General features: G+C 45.9%; 1 protein-coding gene across 2 annotated transcripts in view; it reads right to left on the bottom strand.

The window, feature by feature from the left end:
* The window catches only part of MOB3B (MOB kinase activator 3B), a 206,954-nt gene that overhangs the window by 33,355 nt on the left and 150,390 nt on the right, over positions 1-23,209 (bottom strand). Inside the window, exon 3 of one of the 2 annotated variants that reach the window (XM_063914093.1) lies at positions 11,733-11,935. The exons of the other annotated variant lie outside the window; for it this stretch is intronic. Within the exon in view, the coding sequence (XP_063770163.1) occupies positions 11,733-11,935 (203 nt within the window). The remainder of the gene's footprint in view (positions 1-11,732; positions 11,936-23,209) is intronic. 2 annotated transcript variants of the gene reach the window in all.

Here is a 23,209-nt window from a genome sequence, read left to right as displayed (position 1 = left end):
TGCTGTTAAATGGCTGCCGAACTGCTTAGGGGAGAGGACAGTCAGCTTCAGTTAGACGCTAAGGTAGCTCTTGTCCCAGACCAGGTGTCTCTTTCCCCCTCCTGGATGAAGGACCTTTGATGATCTGGAGGGGTGCATTCACTGTTCTGTTAGTATACAGATGGGTTCCCAACTTCTCTCCCAGTGATACCTTCAGGGACAGCTCAGACACTGTCCTTGCAATTTACTGGCTATGATGCGGTTTCATTTCTGGCAGGACTAAGTGGGTGCACCAAGCATACTGGACAAGGGAGTGTGCTGATTTCCTTGGTCTTTATACCAGTTCAGACATTTTCGTTTTGGTTCCGTTACAGACACCAGCATCTTCGAGACCCACAGCTCCTGTTTATAATGTTATTCCTGGCTCAACTACGTATGGTGGCTGGTGGACTGACTCCTTTTTTGATCTATCATGGGGAGAACTATGTTTGGTTAAGGCGCCTTAATCCACATTAAGTCAATTCTATGGACTGATTATGGACCTTCTTTCATATGTGTATGGCTCTGATCCTTGTTGAGATTCACATTATCTATTACTATTTACAGTATGTGATCCTTTTGTCGTTGTCTGTTTTCTCTTTTTACCTTATGGTTGGTTGTTTCTTGATCCATACTGATGTTGTTATTTTAATGTTGTCTATTCTGTTTAGTAATGTTCTCCTGTTTATTTGAAGTTTCACTTTGTTTTTAGCCATAACCTCTTACCACTGGAGAGCACCTTACGCTACCTTGTTTTATGGCCATATACATCTGTTACTTCTATTTTGCTATTATTATTTTTTTTGGAGATAGGTGGGTTTAAGGTTGTTAGGGATTGTAGTACGCCATAGTTTGGGTTTGGTATAGGGGTGAAGGGGGTGGGGTAATTGGTGTAAATACAATAGTTGGTTGTAGCTTGTTGTTAGGGATTCAGATGTACTGTAGTTGAGGTATGGAATACAGGATGGGGACACTTTGGTCTTGGGATTTTACTTATTTTATAGTGAGTATATCCGTTATAGTTTCAGGTTAATTTTCTTGGTTATTGTGGCACACATATACTGCTGGCCCTTGGGCTTCAGTCCAGTTACACATGACAATTTGGTTTGGGGGTTTTAATATTTGTGTGGGTTGTTGTGCCTTCCTGCCCTTGCTCCATGGCCTGACTCTTATTGTTTCCCATCTTTGTTAAACTTGAGGAATATCTCTCTGTTTGGAACTGTATCCTTCATTGCTTGGATTATGCCCTATTTGTCCAAACGTTATTACAATAAGCATTTTGGGGTTATTCCATGGCTGTGTGACTAATAGCTGTTGTGTCATTCATTTTTCTTATACAGTATGTTATTGTATGCTGTTAATATTTGTGCCATACTGCACTTTGTTATATACACTATGACCTCATCCTCTTCCTTATCCTGATTAGTGTTTCATTTGTATGGTATTTTTTTTTCTTTTACACCAATAAAAAACACTTCATTTATAAAACAAAATAATCAATGCTGATGTTTGTGAGCTAATGGGGAGAACAGATCAGTCATGTGACTGTCAGTACCAGCAGAGTCATCTGACGAAGCATCGTTCTGGTGAGTACATTGGCCCTATCCCTCACTCACTGTCCCCTTGCTGAGGCATTTGGCAGCCCAGACTATAGCATTGGTGCTGGTTAATTATTTCACGTGGTAGAGCTGATGAAGAACACTGACCAATCATAACTCTGCATGCTCAGTGTATCTACATGCAGCTTCAATCTTACACAAGCTTTTGAGTATCTTACGTTATGTGTATTAAAAAATGTACAGGTTAGGCCGCAATTTGCAGCCTTCATTTTCCCCTTAACAGTCAGGCCCCAAAATAGTGTTACCGTCTTAATACATTACATAGAAATGTTTGGTGTTTTCTGGTCTATTATTTTTTTATTGACTCACTCACTTAGAACTTTGATTATTTCTGTTAACCAACTCTTAACAGACAAGAGATACATTACAATAAGGATGTCTGTTCCTTCTAAGGCAACAATGAAAAAATGACTATCAGCAGGAATTGAACAACTGCATCTAGAACCAAGAACCATCTAGAACCATTCTAGAACCAAGAGCTAGTTTCTAAATTATCTTTTAACCTGTTGCAAAATATAAACATGTAAGATCTGGTGTTTGACACTGACACTGCTAAATTGTGTAGGTAGACATTCAGTACATTTATTTAAATTGGCCGCAGAATAGATTGTAATATATAGGAAAGCTACAATGAGCTCCCTGACATGTTCCCACTCACACAATTATGTAACAATAAACGTTTCATTTTCCTTCCTACCACACTGTGGGCAGCGCTACTGCATTCCACAGACACTGCAGGACTTATGTCAAACATAAATAAGTACACAGGATTGGTTATGGTCAACTGAATTCTAACCTGATGGTTATACTGCAGATGGGGACTTCATTTCTGAACCCGCTAGGCACTCTTACAGAAGCTCAGCACATTTAGTCTGGATCTGCATGCAATGATTTTCCAGCCATTTCTCCCATCATAATTTTATTCCCACTTCCTCACATACTCAGCCAGTTCCTAATCACCTCCAACTTCAAGTTCAGATTTGGAACTCTAGAATGCCAGGCTGTGAGAACAGATGAATGAGAATTTGGCCCAGGTTGGGAATTAGGGAAGAGAGCTTATGACACTAATAGCCCCCACACATTAGCCGAGGTGCCCGATATGGGGGGTGGGTGAGACAGGGGGAGTGAAGTTTTTTCACTCCCTGACATCACCCGGCCCCATAGCCCTGCATGCTAATATGGAAGATATTGTCCATATTGGCTTGAAGACATAAACGACCCAGCACCAACGATGAACGAGCGCGGGGCTGCACATCGTTCATCGTTGGTGCCTACACACTGAGTTATATGAACGATTTCTCGTTCATTACTGAACGAGATTGTTCATATTGGCCGCGCGCATCGGCAAGTGTGTAGGGCCCATAAGTCTTCTCCTCTCAACTTTGTGTGCCACATCCTTATTCTTGTTCCCTTGCTTCTACCACTACCTCTTTTTCTAGTACTGCTTCATTTTTTTTTTTTTTTAATCAAATGCCAACTGCAAGCACGTTGGGGGTAATGCCTGTTTTCTATTCTCTATTTATATATTTGCATTCCCAGCAGAGGTCACACTCCTCCTCTCCTTGTGCTAAGCATTATCTATCCATCTGCCAAGATGAGATAATTGTAAAGGGATGATGACTTTTCCATCAATACTCCCTCAGTTTTGAGATGGCGTAACCTGTGCTCCTCTCAATAGCACGTTTGTTTCATACGTATGCTTACATTTCAGACACACAGTTAAAATTGTTTTCTCTGTGTTTTGAATGGCATTATACATTGTTGATACAGATTTATCCTGTTCCTGGATCTTTTAGCATGACATAACATTTGTTACTATTTTTAAATGGCAACTTTTCCATCCACAACAGAAAAGGGCATACACTTGTATTGAGCTCAAACATTCTACTTGAATGCAAAGTAATAATTCTCCAGACACACATTCACACTTGCCGACATCTGCTGGTCACCGATGATCCAATTTGTGCAGAAGGATCTTTTGATGTAACCGATGAGCATATGCCATTTGTTTCCTCTTATTTATTTTAACGCAGAAAATGACTGACCCATACCATAAAAAAAAGCCACTGCTATTTTGTAAAGCTGCACACAACACAGTTGCTCGAAAGCCCAATAACATTTACTGTCCATTATTCCAAACTCAATGACTCTGAAAGGGAACCAGCTGTGGGGAAACACTCGCCTGCCACGCCTGCCCTACACTTACAGCTGGCTACTCATTAAACGTCCAGATGTGAAACATAAACTGCAATTATCCCAATGACTAACCCGCATTTGTATACTAAATATATGTTTTGTAAAACTGATTCAAAGCAGTGGTTAAGCCTGGCACATGTATTACACTGATTGGGCTGTGACATTGCAAAATGACGACTGCAATATACCAGCTGAAAAATCTACCAGTAGTTTGCTACATAAAGTATCCTAAGGCTTGATTCTGCTTCTTTTGGACACATATATGGGTGGCAAATCAGACATTGGAGGTCATTCAGATCTGATCACTGGGTTGCATTTTTAGCTGTCCTGCGATCATATAGTCGCCGCCTACAGGTGGAGTGTATATTTGCCGTGCCCAGGACTTACTCCAACAGTGCGATGAGAACAGGCTGATCGGGGCCTGAGCTAACGTCAGACACCCTCACTGAAAACGCCTGGTCCCTCCTGCGTTTTTCCGGACACTCCTTGTAAATGGTCAGTTGCCACCCACACACGGCCTCTTCCTGTCAATCACCTTGCGTATGCCCATGTGATCGGCTTTTTCGCACCATTTCGTTGCTGACCGGCGATGCTTGTTGCTGTTGTCCGACGCGCCTGCGCATTATGGTGCATACGCATGCGCAGTTAGGATCTGATCGCCCGCTGTGCGAAAACACGCAGCAGCGATCAGATCTGAACGACCCACATGATCCTGCTGTTTGGTCCTATGAGCTGAGCGCTCAAATGGGATAGTGAAAAGCGGTGCTGGTCAGTTCTGGATCTGAATTAAGGGATGTCCTAGCTGAGAAGCTATTTGATGGTAACAGAACAATCCCTGTGCCTGCATAAATTGCAGAAAACCACTGATTAACATATTATGCAAATGAGTAAATGCTAATAATTATCTGAAGCTGGCCATCCGGACGATACACAATTCTGAATCTGTCATTCCAATGGAAAGTTCGTCTGAAATATTCTAGTTTATGGCCACCCAGCTTTATGTAAGATATCATTTATTCAGGAGTACGGGTGTATGGTTTCATTTCTATATTTATAAACATTAGTTATTTGTTCACAGATGACCTTAAATGCTCAGTGCTGGTAAAAATGATTTTGTCTATGATTGCACTAGATAATAAGATTGGCCTGCATGTTAGATTTACTAATAGGATCACAGTCATCTAAATACAGGTAGCATAAGGTGGGTGAATGCTGAGTAATGTGAGCTGCTACAAAGCACACCACGTAAACAATGACATAAACACCTCTACATGAATGTGTTTGCCTATGCTCAGACATGGATGTGAAAACACACAATGAACTCAATTTTACGGACAAGGATGGAACAGCTACCAAATAACCATGAATAATGGCAAATGCTTGCTTGGTCTTATCCAGTAATGATAACATTCCACCTGAATACCTCTCAGACATGAGACATGACCTAACCAGAAGAGCAGGACATGTATAAAGCCATTTACTTTGTACAGACAGCTTAGCATGTGCACTAAAACAAGCCGCCGCTGGGACACCAGGGTGTGATTAAGTGACTAGATTGACTTTTTCTATGCACATTACCCAGAGTAGTGAAAACGCCATCACACAGCACTGCCTGGTATCATCACAGCCATTCATTTCTCTTTTTACAATCTTTTTACAGACTAACACTAGTTTCACCCTTCTTTGGAATAATAAAATACATGACAGTGAGGGAACAACACAGAGCTTATATTTCAGGGACATTTCATATATACTGTAGTTCAGCAAAATATTCCCCCTTTCTGAATTTTCTTACTTAGCCTTATTGCCTGTCATACCCCATCATACCGCATTCACACCACACAACAGAATGATCGGATCATCGTCATCATCACCACCACCATCATCATAATATATTATAATTATCACAGCTCTATTCACAAGTTATAAATTTAGCAAAATTAAGATTTAAAAGTTCCTCAGTATGTCCATGCTGGTGCTTATTTGATTACTGTAATTTCTGTGCAATGTATTTTAGTTTCCAAGGGATAAAGAGAAAGCACACACCATGGGCTACAATAAAACCCCAAAAACAAACAAAGAACAAGGCAGCATACTCTACAGTCAGACACATCTTGTATGTTTCATCTTCTATGTATGGAATCTCCACCCCATGATCTAAATGTTAATATATGCGGCAGGATGTAATGCAGTCCGAGATCACTGTAGGTGCGGGTTGCCGGACGATCTTGGATGTTTTTTTAAAAGGGACTATCACTTACAAGACAAAACCATGCCTTGTAAGTGATTGCCCCTTTAAAAAAAATGTCCGAAATTGTCTGGCAACCCTCACCTCCGGCGATCTCGGACTGCATCACATCTCGCTGCATGTCTCATAACAAGAAATGCAATTTTTGCAGCTCTGCCACAACATCGCATTGCCATCAGTGCATGGGTCAGATAAATGAACAAAGGAGTCTCTTTATTCCTGTGACATTCTATTTACTCATGCTGACATGTGATACTGGAGAGCAGCACATTTACATGCTGGAGTAAAAGAAAAAAGTGTTGCTATTTCTTTGATTTTTATTCCTTATAATTTCATGCAAAACATGTTTACACACATCACAGCACAAAGCTCACCTTATCTGTGTGTCTACATAGACATGTCAGTATGCAGTGATGGGCTTGATTAAGAGGTGGATGCAATGCCGGCGTTTGCATACTCACACTGCACGCGCACATCGATTAGTGACGGCGGACACAGTGAGGATTCATTTATTTTATTATTTAAAGGTGAGTGACAAGTAGTGACCAATTATAGGTGGTAAAGGGGGGTGGCTACAACAATGCAGACCTGTCATGGGGGGGTGTCTGAGCCTGCGACTGCAAATCTGTACACAGCTGTAAAGGCTCCAGCAGCTTACTTGCAATGGACACTCCGAGCAACCATAAGATTGCTCAGAGGTTCGATAGTGCAACCGAAGTTGCATCTTCGCATCAGTAAGCGTCTCTTTACAAATCCACAATTGTAGATCTGCTGCAAATGCAACTGAATCCCCCTCTGATGTCCACATTGTGCCCTTTGTGCACAATCTGACAGCTTTCCCCACTACTTGTGGGGAAACTACTTTCCCCACACTTCCCCACTACTTGTGGATGGGCCCATTCTTAGCGCTTAGATTGTGCATCTGCATTTTTCTTTTTCCCCACTACTTCCCAGAACAGTAGGTCTGTGTGCACACGAATGACCTGCATGCTGAGAGCAGAACTATATGTAACACTATCTCCAAACAGCAGTCAGTGAGAACACATGAAAGGGCAGGAAGACAAGACAACACCGGTTACTGCAGGCGATGCTCTACACCTGGGACTGAACTTCTCTCATTAATAATTATGTACTGCTCTGCTTTATGACTGATTAAGCCATCGCCTGTCACATCTGTAGCCTTAGGAGGAACTTAATGATGATACAATGCTTTGCTCACAAATAAAACATCTTCCCCTGTCTTAAACAAGGACTTTAGATACTCTTATTTCATGTCAGGAAACGCCGTCATACAATATTTATTTTTGATTTCTCTATTTATTTTTAGAACGGAGATTCCAGTTATATGAAATGTGAAAGGAAAAAACATACTTATGGATAATGTGCTTATTTTTGTAAAGAAATTGATTACATTAATAATAAACCAGGTTGTATGGAATTATTTGATTTTAAGCCGGCTGTCTGTTATAGTTGTACTGTAATGTCTGCATGGAAAATAGAAGGGCCAAATGCTGCATATCTGTTTTAATTTCCCTTGTGTGTATGACAACAGCAATTAAGCCTACTAGATATCATTAGAGACAATGAATTAGAAGCTTTGTCATGAGGAATCAAGATAAATAGGTTATGGAAACCCTCTTAACATAGTTACAGTGTAAGTGAATGATAGAATTGTCTCCCATGCTGGCTATACCACTGCCTTCTGAACTTTACACTAAAGGATTCAGAGGTCTATGGGCCTAATTCAGACCTGATCGCAGCAGCAACATTTTCTATAATGGGCAAAACCATGTGCACTGTAGGGTAGGTAGATATAACATGTGCAGAGAGAGTTAGATTTGGGTGGGGTGTGTTCAAACTGAAATCTAAATTGCAGTGTAAAAATAAAGCAGCCAGTATTTACCCTGCACAGAGACAAAATAACCCACCCAAATCTAAAGGGGGGTACACACGGAGTGATAATCTAATCAATCTGACTAGATTGCTTAGATTTTCAGCAAGATCGCTCCGTGTGTAGCCCTAACAGCGATAGCGGTGCGCAGCCCCGCGCTTCGCTATCGCTGGTGCTAGATTGGCCTGCATGCAGGCCAATCTAGCGGGACGCTCACTTCACCCGCTGGGTGAAATGAGCGCCCCCCCGTCTCCCCCCGCACGCTCAGCACACATCGTGCTGTGCTGAGCGCCTGGAGAGATGTGTGCTGAGCGGTTCGCTCAGCACACATATCTCCCGCATCGGGCCGTGAGTACTGGCCTTAACACTCTGCTGCACATGTTATATCTGCCCCCCCCCCCCTGCAGTGCACATGGTTTTGCCCATTAGAGAAAGATTTTGCTGCTGCAATCAGGTCTGAATTAGGCCCTAAGTACTATGCCTCGGAGATAAAGTACCAGCCAATCAGCTCCTAACTGCCATGTTACAGGCTGGATTTATACTGAGCGTGTAAAGGGTGTGCAGTCACAGGAAAGGGTCATGCATACTCTACAATTGCAGTGGGGTTTCAATACAATGAGGATGATGTGGTGTGGTTATGAAAAGTCTTCCCAGCATTGTGAGGCGCAGAGAAATGTACAGTGATGTTTCAGTGCTTTTATACAAGTTTGTAAAAAGTTGGAATAAACACTTTTCCTCTCATCTGCAAGTTATTGAGCTTTTTAGAGAAATTCTTTTGAAAACTGGCATGTCTTTATGGGCCAAATTATGCTATTTAAATTCCATCAATACTGCATGATTATTCATAAGGAAAGCTGTACCAGAGGTTTTGCTCTGTGTCCTGACAGTGCACCTAAAAATAAAGATGCGCCAAACCTTTTCACCTGCTCTGGGTGGTGCGCACAAAAGAACAACAAACCTGAATATGACAGTTTGAAACTGGATTGCATATGTAAATCACAGTGCAAGTTCGCCATGAGAACGGCTTGCAGGATCCGACTCCCACGTACTTGGATTGACCCCTAAAGCAGTGGTTCCCATATGTCCTCAAGGCAACCCAATAGTGCAGGTTTTAAGGATATCCATTCTTAGGCACAGGTGAATTCATTAGTACCTCAGTCAGTTTGATTATACCTTCTATGCACAAACAGGGATATCCCTAAAACCTGGACTGTTGGGGTGCTTCAAAGACTGCATTTGGGAACCACTGCTCTAAAGTGTTATTATAAAAACTTTATATTTTAATAATTGTGTCTGAGTCTAAATACATAATCCCTCGCCAAAATAAAAATGAATTTGTGATCCCATTTTGCGATTGGGGAGGGGTTTCACTGAATGATGTGTATCTTTGATAAAATTGTCCAGTAATCCTTCTCTCCCTTGCCAAGCAATACTTTTTGCACTCATCTCTTCTCAGCCCTCCAATCCCCTCTAACTCTTTAATACATTCAACACTCTCCTTCGTGCCCCTCCTCCTCTTCTTCCACCCTCCCTCACTGCCACTGGCTGTCTCCTTCTTCTCTTTAAAAATTGAGGCAATCCAACACGAAATCTCTTCCCTCTTCCCGTCGCCCCTTGGCAGCCCCCCCACCCCACCCCCTCCACCATCCTCTCCCTCCTACCATCCATCCTTATGCTCCTTTCTCCCAACCACAAAGAAGTACACTCCCTCATCCTATCCTCTCCCCCTCCACCCCCTCCCCTCCCTTCTCCGCTCCCTCTCCCCCACTGCCTGCCCCCACCTTACTCACCTCTTCAACCAATCACTCCCTGCAGGCATGTTTCGCTCACCATTCAAACATGCTCTTGTTTCACCTATTCTCAAAAAACCCCAACCTCGACCCTTCCTCACCTGCCAGCTACCGCCCTATCGCTTTTTTCCCATCTGCCTCCAAACTACTTTAGCGGCTGGTATTCAGCCATCTCACCAGCTACCTCTCTGACCACTCCATGCTTGATCCTCTTCAATCTGCTTTCGCCCACTCCACTTCACTGAAACTGCCCTGGTCAGTCACCAATGACCTGCTTTTGGCCAAATCCAGGGGTCACTTCTCTCTGCTCATCCTCCTGGATCTCTCTGTAGCCTTCAATACTGTGGATCATCCTCTCCTCCTCTGCACCCTCGAGTCAATTAGCCTCTCTAGCACTGTCCTTGCCTGGTTCACCCCTTACCTTGCTAACCGCTCCTTCTCGGTGTCTGCCACTGGCTCCACCTCACCCTCTTCCACCCTCCCCGTTTGTGTCCCCCAGGGTTCTGTCCCTGGCCCCCTTCTCTTCTCCCTGTACACCTCTTCCCTGGGTGCACTCATAAGCTCCTTTGGCCTCCAATAACACCTCTATGCATATGATACACAATTATACCTCTCCTCTTGACTTCTCTCCCTCTCTACTCTCTCGGGTATCCAGCTGCCTCTCTGCCATCTCCTCCCGGATGTCTGAGCGCTTCCTGAAGCTCAACTTGGACAAAACCGAACTCATCATATTTCCCCATCCAGTCCCCCCCCCCACCCCCCTCAAAAAAATGTTTTTCTATCATTGTTGACAACACTATAATCTCCCCTGTTCCCCAACTCCACTGCCTGTGCATCACTTTTGACTCCTCCCTCCCCTTTTACCCCCATATCCAATCTCTGGCTCAATCCTGTCGATTCCAGCTACGCAACATCTCGCATCAGGCCATTCCTCTCCCAGATTGCGACTAAACTTATTAGCCACTCACTAGTCATCTCACGGCTCGACTATTGCAACATTCTCCTTACTGGCCTCCCAATCTCCCATCTCTCTCCACTCCGATCTGTTCTCAACTCCGCAGCTAGACTTATCTTCCTCTCCTGCCGCTTCACATCTGTCACTCTCCTTCGATAAAAGCTACACTGGCTCTCATTCCCCCACAGAATCCTCTTCAAACTCCTCACCCTCACATACAAGGTCCTCTCTAATTCCACTGCACCATACATCTCCAACCTTATCTCCCTACATACTTCCGCCGGCCCACTCTGGTCGGCCAATGACCGTCGCCTCTCGTCTATACTCATCACTACATCCCATGCGCGAATACAAGATTTTACCCGCGCTGCCCCTCTTCACTGGAACAAGCTCCCTTGCTCTATTAGAGTCTCCCCGACTTTGCAACGCTTCGAACGGGCACTGAAAACTCACCTGTTTATCAAAGCCTATCCTTCTGCATAACCTAGTCTTGCGTCCACTCTTCCATCCTCATGCCTTGGCCATCACTGCTTTGCTTACTTCCTGACACCAGACCACCTTCCGCTTGCTTGTACCCCATGTCACCTGTCTCCCTCCCTCTCACGCTAGATTGTAAGCTCCTTAGAGCAGAGCCCTCTTACCACCTGTTCTCACAGCCTCTTCTCTTGCACTTCAATTACAGCTCTCTCCCACTCAGTGACTGTCTATACCTGCATTTCCTCTTGCTCGTGACTGTTCATCTCTTCCAGCGATTGCCCGTCCCCAGTAGTATGCCCATTACTCCTTTGCTTCCTTACATCTCAGCTGTATTGTGTACTGAGAACTGTGGTGCTAATTGTTTCCTGTGCTGATTTAGTTTTCTGTGATGTTAAGTTCTGTATACCCTGTATTGTTCTAATGTGTGTTGTATGTACGACACTGCGAAACACTTGTGGCGCCTTATAAATAAATTGTAATCATAATAATAATAGTGCTCTCCAGATATTAATAAGCTAAACCATGTTTTCTCACTTACCAAGGGTTCTAGTTCCTTGCGATCTATCAGATTCAGCTCTGTCACAAAGTAGTAAAAGTGCTTGTAGCAGGTATTGACATGTGCTTCTGCTCCCATGATAATGATGCGGTCAAAGTGATGGATGTATACATGGACAAACACACGGAATAGCCTGCACAGGATCTTCTTACAGATCTGAAGGAAGTTCTTTGGGAAAGGGACTCCTATCAATGCAAGCAGATACAATGCCAAAATTATTACACCAGAAATGTCTTCAGTGTCCCTGTATCACTACTACTGAAGGATTGCTATGAGAATGTGGTATACTGTATGTGAAATGGATACATTCAACAACATTACAAAAATGTTACATAAACAATGCAAAGATCAGTCGGTGTATCAGATGACACAGCTGTATATTAATATGTTTGATCTCTTGTTATTGGTTATTTCATGATATATACCTAATTATATATCTGTGAGCAAAATAACACAAAGAAATATAGAAACATAGAATTTTGGCAGATAGGAACCACTTGGCCCATCTAGTCTGCCCCCTTTTTTTATGTGCTTCTGTTTTGGAACAAATACAAATAAATAAAAAAAATAGGATTTTAATACCTACCGGTAAATCCTTTTCTCTTAGTCCGTAGAGGATGCTGGGGATGCTTCAAGAACCATGGGGTATAGACGGGATCTGCAGGAGACATGGGCACACTATAAGACTTTGAATGGGTGTGAACTGGCTCCTCCCTCTATGCCCCTCCTCCAGACTCCAGTTATAGGAACTGTGCCCAGGGAGACGGACATTTAGAGGAAAAGGATTTATTTAATTATTTTAAACTAAGGTGAGATACATACCAGCTCACACCACTAACACGCTGTACAACATGGCATTCAACAACAACGCATGCAACGGCATGACCAACAACAGTCACAGATTGACTGAACCCAACGCAACATGAGCGTAACAATAACCAAACTGCAGATACAGCCCGCACTGGGACAGGCGGCCAGCATCCTCTACGGACTAAGAGAAAAGGATTTACCGGTAGGTATTAAAATCCTATTTTCTCATACGTCCTAGAGGATGCTGGGGATGCTTCAAGAACCATGGGGTTTATACCAAAGCTCTAGAATGGGTGGGAGAGTGCGGATGACTCTGCAGCACCGACTGACCAAACAAGAGGTCCTCCTCAGCCAGGGTATCAAACTTGTAAAATTTCGCAAAGGTGTTTGATCCCGACCAAGTAGCAGCTCGGCAAAGCTGTAATGCCGAGACCCCTCGGGCAGCCGCCCAGGATGAGCCCACCTTTCTGGTAGAATGGGCTTTAACCGATTTCGGTAACGGCAATCCTGCCGTAGAATGAGCCTGCTGAATCGTATTACAGATCCAGCGCGCAATAGTCTGCTTAGAAGCAGGAGCCCCAATCTTGTTGGGAGTCCACAGGACAAACAGAGCCTCTGTTTTCCTAATCTGTGCCGTTCTGGCGACATAGATCTTCAAAGCTCTGACCACATCGAGAGACTTTGACTCCGCCAAGGCGTCAGTAGCCACTGGCACCACAATTGGCTGGTTCACATGAAATGATGAAACCACCTTTGGCAGAAATTGCTGACGAGTTCTCAACTCCGCTCTATCAGCATGGAAAATCAAATATAGGCTTTTATGAGACAAACCTGCCAACTCAGACACTCGCCTTGCAGATGCCAAGGCCAACAACATGCCCACTTTCCAAGTAAGGAATTTTAACTCAACCTTGAGCAAAGGTTCAAACCAATGTGATTGCAAGAATTGCAACACCACATTAAGGTCCCATGGTGTCACTGGGGGCACAAAGGGAGGTTGGATGTGCAGCACGCTTTTTACGAAGGTCTGAACTTCTGGAAGGGAGGCCAATTCTTTTTGAAAAAAGATCGACCAGGCCGAAATCTGTACTTTAATAGAGCCAAACTTTAGGCCTGCATCCACACCTGCTTGTAGGAAATGGAGCAAACGCCCCAGGTGAAATTCTTCCGTAGGAGCCTTCTTGGATTCACACCAAGACACATGTTTTCTCCAAATACGGTGGTAATGCTTTGCCGTTACTTCTTTTCTATCCTGAAGAAGTGTAGGAATGACTTCACTGGGAATACCCTTTCGGGCTAGGATTTGGCGTTCAACCGCCACGCCGTCAAACGCAGCCACGGTAAGTCCTGATACATGGACGGCCCCAGAGGAAGAGGCCAGGGATCTTCTATGAGCAACTCCTGAAGATCTGGATACCAGGCCCTTTTTGGCCAATCCGGAACAATAAGGATCGCCTGAACCCTTGTTCTTCTTATAATTTTTATCACCTTTGGAATGAGTGGAAGTGGAGGGAACACATAGACCGACTGAAACACCCACGGTGTCACTAGGGTGTCCACCGCTATCGCTTGAGGGTCCCTTGACCTGGAACAATATCTCTGAAGTTTCTTGTTGAGGCGGGACGCCATCATGTGCATTTCAGGAACTCCCCAACGACTTGTCACTTCTGCAAAGACCTCTTGATGAAGACCCCACTCTCCTGGATGGAGATCGTGTCTGCTGAGGAAGTCTGCTTCCCAGTTGTCCACTCCTGGAATGAAGACCGCTGACAGAGCGCTGGCATGTCTTTCCGCCCAGCGAAGAATCTTCGCGGCCTCGGCCATCGCCGCTCTGCTCTTTGTTCAGCCTTGGCGGTTTATGTACGCCACTGCTGTCACGTTGTCTGACTGAATCAAGACCGGCAGACCTCGAAGAAGATGTTCTGCTTGCAGTATGCCGTTGTAGATGGCTCTTAATTCCAGAATGTTTATGTGTAGACAAGCTTCCTGGCTTGACCACTTCCCCTGAAAGTTTTTTCCCTATGTGACTGCTCCCCAGCCTCGGAGGCTTGCATCTGTGGTCACCAGGATCCAATCCTGAATCCCGAACCTGCGTCCCTCCAGAGGGTGAGAACTGTGCAGCCACCACAGAAGGGAAATTCTGGTCCTGGGAAATAGAATTATTTTCCGGTGCATGTCCATGTGAGACCCGGACCACTAGTCCAGCAGGTTCCATTGAAACACCCTGGCATGGAACCTGCCATACGGAATGGCCTCGTAGGCCGCCACCATCTTCCCCAGCAACCGAGTGCAGTGGAACTGACACCTTTGCCGGTTTCAGAATCTGTTTTACCATGTTCTGTATTTTCAGAGCTTTTTCCACTGGATGAAAAACTCTCTGCAATTCTGTATCCAGAATCATACCCAGGAACGACAGCCGTGTCGTTGGATCCAACTGTGATTTTGGCAAATTTAGGAGCCAACCGTGTTGTTGCAGAATCGTCAGTGAAAGGCCAACATTCTTCAACAATTGCTCTTTGGACCTCGCCTTTATGAGGAGATCGTCCAAGTACGGGATAATTGTGATTCCCTGCTTGCGCAGGAGAACCATCATTTCCGCTATTACTTTGGTGAAAATCCTCGGAACCGTGGACAGACCAAATGGCAACCAATGAAATTGGTAATGACAATCCTGCACAGCAAATTTCAGGTAAGCCTGATGTGGAGGATATATGGGGACATGTAAGTAGGCATCTTTTATGTCGACCGACACCATAAAAAAAAACAAAAATGAAGATCACTGCTCGTAGAGACTCCATCTTGAACTTGAATTTTTTCAGAAAGAAATTTAGGGATTTTAGGTTTAGAATCGGTCTGACTGAGCCATCCGGCTTCGGGACCACGAACAGGTTTGAATAAAAACCTTCCCTCCGGTTGAGACGGGGGTACCGTGACAATCACTTGATTTTGACACAACTTTAGTATCGCAGCGCTTACTATCTCCCTTTCTGGAAAAGAAGCTGGCAAGGCCGATTTGAGGATCCAGGTCCGAATGCACCCAGACCTGATTGAAGAGATTGAGACATGCCCCCACTGGTGCGGACTGCCGCAGAGGAGCCCCAGCGTCATGCAGTGGATTTGGTGGAAGCCGGAGAGGACTTCTGCTCCTGGGAACTTGCCACAGCCTGTGACCCTTTTCCCCTTCCTCTCCCCCTCACCGCAAGGAAGGAGGACCCATGTCCTTTTTTGAATTTATTGGGCCGAAAGGACTGCATCTGATAGTGAGGCGATTTCTTCTGCTGTGCAGGAACATAAGGTAAAAATGAAGACTTACCCACGGTGGCCGTAGACACCAAGTCAGTGAGGCCGTCACCAAACAAGACCTTACCGTTAAACGGTAGAGACTCCACTGCCTTCTTAGAGTCAGCATCAGCATTCCATTGATGAATCCACAATGCTCTCCTTGCTGAGACTGCCATGGCATTGGCCCTTGATCCCAAAAGGCCAATATCCCTTACAGCTTCTTTTAAATATGCTGCAGCATCCCTGATGTGACCCAAAGTCAAAAGCACACTATCCCTGTCTAGGGTATCTACCTCAGATGACAAGTTATCTGCCCACTTTTCAATAGCGCTACTCACCCATGCCGGAGCAACGGCAGGCCTGAGTAACGACCCTGTAGTGACATAAATGGATTTTACGGTATTTTCCTGCTTACGATCCGCAGGATCCTTTAGGGCTGCCGTGTCAGGGGACGGAAGCGCCACCTTTTTGGATAGACGCGATAAAGCTTTGTCTACCGTGGAGATTGACTCCTACCTTTCCCTGTCCCCAGAGGGGAACGGATATGCCACTGGAATTCTTTTGGGAACATGTATCTTTTTGTCAGGATTTTCCCAAGCCTTTTCAAAAAGTGTGTTCAGATCATGAGAGGGAGGAAACGTTACCGCAGGTTTCTTTCCTTTAAACATACAGACCCTAGTATCAGGAACAGCGGGGTCCTCAGTGATATGTAATACGTCTTTTATCGCCACAATCATGTACTGAATACTCTTAGCCAGTTTTGGATGTACTCTGGCATCACTATAGTCGACACTGGAATCAGAGTCTGTGTCGGTATCTGGATCTGCGATCTGGGTAAATGCACGTTTCTGTGACCCCGAAGGGGTCTGGGCCTGTGACAAAGCATCTTCCATGGATTTCCTCCATGTCTGGTTCTTAGACTCAGATTTATCAAGTCTCTTAGTCAACTTAGTCACATTTGCGTTTAAAACACTCAACATATTCACCCAATCATCCGTCGGCGGTGCCGACGCGGTCACTCTCCCAGTATTTTCTGTCCCCACTCCAGCCTCCTCCTGGGAAGAGCATTCAGCCTCAGACATGTCGACACACACGTACCGACACCCACAACCACACTGGGGCTATAGGAGACAGACCCACAATAAAGTCTGCAAGAGAGACACACAGAGAGATCTGCCAGTTCACACCCAGCGCCTATCCCGGTACTGAGGCCAGTAAAATGACTGCCCAGACCTGTTAGCGCTTACCAAATTATTTGTGCCCCCCCCCCCCTTTTGCACCCTGTTACTTGTACAGCAGTGTGGAGGACGGGCCAGTGTCTCTGCAGCTTCTGAGGAGAGAAAATGGCGCTGGTCAGAGTTGTGTGGGCTAAGCCCCGCCCACTACATGGCGCGCTTCAGTCCCGCTTAAAAATAAGAATTTACTTACCGATAATTTTATTTCTCGGAGTCCGTAGTGGATGCTGGGGTTCCTGAAAGGACCATGGGGAATAGCGGCTCCGCAGGAGACAGGGCACAAAAAGTAAAGCTTTAGGATCAGGCGGTGTGCACTGGCTCCTCCCCCTATGACCCTCCTCCAAGCCTCAGTTAGGATACTGTGCCCGGACGAGCGTACACAATAAGGAAGGATTTATGAATCCCGGGTAAGACTCATACCAGCCACACCAATCACACTGTACAACCTGTGATCTGAACCCAGTTAACAGTATGATAACAGCGGAGCCTCTGAAAAGATGGCTCACAACAATAATAACCCGATTTTTGTAACTATGTACAAGTAATGCAGATAATCCGCACTTGGGATGGGCGCCCAGCATCCACTACGGACTCCGAGAAATAGAATTATCGGTAAGTAAATTCTTATTTTCTCTATCGTCCTAGTGGATGCTGGGGTTCCTGAAAGGACCATGGGGATTATACCAAAGCTCCCAAACGGGCGGGAGAGTGCGGATGACTCTGCAGCACCGAATGAGAGAACTCCAGGTCCTCCTTAGCCAGGGTATCAAATTTGTAGGATTTTACAAACGTGTTTGCCCCTGACTAAATAGCCGCTCGGCAAAGTTGTAAAGCCGAGACCCCTCGGGCAGCCGCCCAAGATGAGCCCACCTTCCTTGTGGAATGGGCATTTACATATTTTGGCTGTGGCAGGCCTGCCACAGAATGTGCAAGCTGAATTGTATTACACATCCAACTAGCAAAAGTCTGCTTAAAAGCAAGAGCACCCAGTTTGTTGGGTGCATACAGGATAACAGCAAGTCAGTTTTCCTGACTCCAGCCGTCCTGGAACCTATATTTTCAGGGCCCTGACCACATCTAGCAACTTGGAGTCCTCCAAGTCCCTAGTAGGCGCAAGACACCACAATAAGCTGGTTCAGGTGAAACACTGACACCACCTTAGGGAGAGAACTGGGGACGAGTCCGCAGCTCTGCCCTGTCCGAATGGACAAACAGATATGGGCTTTTTTGAGAAAAAAACCACCAATTTGACACTCGCCTGGTCCAGGCCAGGTCCAAGAGCATGTTCACTTTTCATGTGAGATGCTTCAAATCCACAGATTTGACTGGTTTTAAACCAATGTGTTTTGAGGAATCCCAGAACTACGTTGAGATCCCACAGTGCCACTGGAGGCACAAAAGGGGGTTGTATATGCAATACTCCCTTGACAAACTTCTGGACTTCAGGAACTGAAGCCACTTCTTTCTGGAAGAAAAATCGACAGGGCCGAAATTTGAACCTTAATGGACCCCAATTTGAGGCCCATAGACACTCCTGTTTGCAAGAAATGCAGGAATCGACCGAGTTGAAATTTCTTCGTGGGGCCTTCCTGGCCTCACACCACGCAACATATTTTCGCCACATGTGGTGATAATGTTGTGCGGTCACCTCCTTTCTGGCTTTGACCAGGGTAGGAATGACCTCTTCCTGAATGCCTTTTCCCTTAGGATCCGGCGTTCCACCGCCATGCCGTCAAACGCAGCTGCGGTAAGTCTTGGAACAGACATGGTACTTGCTGAAACAAGTCCCTTCTTAGCGGCAGAGGCCATAAGTCCTCTGTGAGCATCTCTTGAAGTTCCGGGTACCAAGTCCTTCTTGGCCAATCCGGAGCCATGAGTATAGTTCTTACTCCTCTACGTCTTATAATTCTCAGTACCTTAGGTATGAAAAGCAGAGGATGGAACACATACACCGACTGGTACACCCACGGTGTTACCAGAACGTCCACAGCTATTGCCTGAGGGTCTCTTAACCTGGCGCAATACCTGTCCCGTTTTTTGTTCAGACGGGACGCCATCATGTCCACCTTTGGTAATTCCCAACGGTTTACAATTATGTGGAAAACTTCCCCATGAAGTTCCCACTCTGCCGGGTGGAGGTCGTGCCTACTGAGGAAGTCTGCTTCCCAGTTTCCATTCCCGGAATGAAACACTGCTGACAGTGCTATCACATGATTTTCCGCCCAGCGAAAAGTCCTTGCAGTTTTTGCCACTGCCCTCCTGCTTCTTGTGCCGCCCTGTCTATTTACGTGGGCGACTGCCGTGATGTTTTATCCCACTGGATCAATACCGGCTGACCTTGAAGCAGAGGTCTTGCTAAGCTTAGAGCATTATAAATTTACCCTTAGCTATATTTATGTGGAGAAAAATCTCCAGACTTGATCACACTCCCTGGAAATTTTTTCCTTGTGTGACTGCTCCCCAGCCTCTCGGGCTGGCCTCCGTGGTCACCAACATCCAAAACTGAATGCCGAATCTGCGGCCCTCTAGAAGATGAGCACTCTGTAACCACCACAGGAGAGACACCCTTGTCCTTGGATATAGGGTTATCCGCTGATGCATCTGAAGATGCGATCCGGACCATTTGTCCAGCAGATCCCACTGAAAAGTTCTTGCATGAAATCTGCCGACTGGAATTGCTTCGAAGGAAGTCACCATTTTTTTACCATGGCCCTTGTGCAATGATGCACTGATTTTAGGAGGTTCCTGACTAGCTCGGATAACTCCCTGGCTTTCTCTTCCGGGAGAAACACCTTTTTCTGGACTGTGTCCAGAATCATCCCTAAGCACAGGAGACTTGTTGTCGGGATCAGCTGCGATTTTGGAATCTTTAGAATCCACCCCTGCTGTTGTAACAGTATCCGAGATAGTGCTACTCCGACCTCCAACTGTTCCCTGGACTTTGCCCTTATCAGGAGATCGTCCAAGTAAGGGATAATTAAGACGCCTTTTCTTCGAAGAAGAACCATCATTTCGGCCATTACCTTGGTAAAGACCCGGGGTGCCGTAGACAATCCAAACGGCAGCGTCTGAAACTGATAGTGACAGTTCTGTACCACGAACCTGAGGTACCCTTAGTGATAAGGGCAAATTTGGGACATGGAGGTAAGCATCCCTGATGTCTCGGGACACCATATAGTCCCCTTCTTCCCGGTTCGTTATCACTGCTCTGAGTGACTCCATCTTGATTTGAACCTTTGTAAGTGTTCAAATTTTTTTAGATTTAGAATAGGTCTCACCTAGCCTTCTGGCTTCAGTACCACAATATAGTGTGGAATAATACCCCTTTTCTTGTTGTAGGAGGGGTAATTTAATTATCACCTGCTGGGAATACAGCTCGTGAATTTTTTTCCCATACTGCCTCCTTGTCGGAGGGAGACCTTGGTAAAGCAGCCTTCAGGAGCCTGCGCAGGGGAAACGTCTCGACATTCCAAACTGTACCCCTGGGATACTACTTGTAGGATCCAGGGGTCCTGTACGGTCTCAGCGTCATGCTGAGAGCTTGTCAGAAGGGTTGGAACGCTTCTGTTCCTGGGAATGGGCTGCCTGCTGCAGTCTTCTTCCCTTTCCTCTATCCCTGGGCAGATATGACTCTTATAGGGACGAAAGGACTGAAGCTGAAAAGACGGTGTCTTTTTCTGCAGAGATGTGACTTAGGGTAAAAAACGGTGGATTTTCCAGCAGTTGCCGTGGCCACCAGGTCCGATGGACCGACCCCAAATAACTCCTCTTCCTTTATACGGCAATATGCCGTTTGGAATCTGCATCACCTGACCACTGTCGTGTCCATAAACATCTTCTGGCAGATATGGACATCGCACTTACTCTTGATGCCAGAGTGCAAATATCCCTCTGTGCATCTCGCATATATAGAAATACATCCTTTAAATGCTCTATAGTCAATAAAATACTGTCCCTGTCAAGGGTATCAATATTTTTAGTCAGGGAATCCGACCAAGCCACCCCAGCGCTGCACATCCAGGCTGAGGCGATCGCTGGTCGCAGTATAACACCAGTATGTGTGTATATACTTTTTATGATATTTTTCCAGCCTCCTGTCAGCTGGCTCCTTGAGGACGGCCCTATCTATAGACGGTACCGCCACTTGTTCTGATAAGCGTGTGAGCGCCTTATCCACCCTAAGGGGTGTTTCCCAACGCGCCCTAACTTCTGGCGGGAAAGGGTATACCGCCCATATTTTCTATCGGGGGGAACCCACGCATCATCACACACTTCATTTAATTTATCTGATTCAGGAAAAACTACGGTAGTTTTTTCACATCCCACATAATACCCTCTTTTGTGGTACTTGTAGTATCAGAAATATGTAACACCTCCTTCATTGCCCTTAATGTGTGGCCCTAATAAGGAATACGTTTGTTTATTCACCGTCGACACTGGATTCAGTGTCCCTGTCTGTGTCTGTGTCGACCGACTAAAGTAAACGGGCGTTTTAAAACCCCTGACGGTGTTTTTGAGACGTCTGGACCGGTACTAATTGTTTGTCGGCCGTCTCATGTCGTCAACCGACCTTGGCACGTGTTGTCATTATCGCGTAATTCCCTAAATAAGCCATCCATTCCGGTGTCGACTCCCTAGAGAGTGACATCACCATTACAGGCAATTGCTCCGCCTCCTCACCAACATCGTCCTCATACATGTCGACACACACGTACCGACACACAGCACACACACAGGGAATGCTCTGATAGAGGACAGGACCTACTAGCCCTTTGGAGAGACAGAGGGAGAGTTTGCCAGCACACACCAAAAACGCTATAATTATATAGGGACAACCTTATATAAGTGTTTTCCCTTATAGCATCTTTTTTATATATTTCTAACGCCAAATTAGTGCCCCCCCTCTCTGTTTTAACCCTGTTTCTGTAGTGCAGTGCAGGGGAGAGCCTGGGAGCCTTCCCTCCAGCCTTTCTGTGAGGGAAAATGGCGCTGTGTGCTGAGGAGATAGGCCCCGCCCCTTTTTCGGCGGCCTCGTCTCCCGCTCTTAACGGATTCTGGCAGGGGTTAAATATCTCCATATAGCCCCCGGAGGCTATATGTGAGGTATTTTTAGCCAAAAAAGGTTTTCATTTGCCTCCCAGGGCGCCCCCCTCCCAGCGCCCTGCACCCTCAGTGACTGCCGTGTGAAGTGTGCTGAGAGGAAAATGGCGCACAGCTGCAGTGCTGTGCGCTACCTTAAGAAGACTGAGGAGTCTTCTGCCGCCGATTCTGGACCTCTTCTCGTTTCAGCATCTGCAAGGGGGCCGGCGGCGAGGCTCCGGTGACCATCCAGGCTGTACCTGTGATCGTCCCTCTGGAGCTAATGTCCAGTAGCCAAGAAGCCAATCCATCCTGCACGCAGGTGAGTTCACTTCTTCTCCCCTAAGTCCCTCGTTGCAGTGATCCTGTTGCCAGCAGGACTCACTGTAAAATAAAAAACCTAAGCTAAACTTTTCTAAGCAGCTCTTTAGGAGAGCCACCTAGATTGCACCCTTCTCGGCCGGGCACAAAAATCTAACTGAGGCTTGGAGGAGGGTCATAGGGGGAGGAGCCAGTGCACACCACCTGATCCTAAAGCTTTACTTTTTGTGCCCTGTCTCCTGCGGAGCCGCTATTCCCCATGGTCCTTTCAGGAACCCCAGCATCCACTAGGACGATAGAGAAAATATGTTTATACTGACGGGGGTCCCTTAACTAATGCCCGGGGCACTGTTATAACTCATGCCAGTCTGATTTGAGGTGTTCATGCTGCCCAGGGCGCCCCCCCTGCGCCCTGCAGTGCTGTGTTATGTGTGGGAGCATGGCGTGCAGCGCGGCCGCTGCGCGGTACCTCTTCTGCCGTCACTGAAGTCTTCTGATCTTCTCATACTCAACCGGCTTCTATCTTCTGGCTTTGTGAGGGGGGTGACGGTGCGGCTCCGGGAACAAGCAGCTAGGCGTACCGTAGTGATCGAACCCTCTGGAGCTAATGGTGTCCAGTAGCCTAAGAAGCAGAGCTCTTGAACTCTTAAGAAGTAGGTCTGCTTCTCTCCTCTCACTCCCACGATGCAGGGAGCCTGTAGCCAGCAGGTCTCCCTGAAAATAACAAACCTA

This window comes from Pseudophryne corroboree, chromosome 1 (assembly GCF_028390025.1).
Source record: "Pseudophryne corroboree isolate aPseCor3 chromosome 1, aPseCor3.hap2, whole genome shotgun sequence".
Lineage (NCBI taxonomy): Eukaryota > Metazoa > Chordata > Amphibia > Anura > Myobatrachidae > Pseudophryne > Pseudophryne corroboree.
This window is presented reverse-complemented; position numbering and strand designations above follow the sequence as displayed.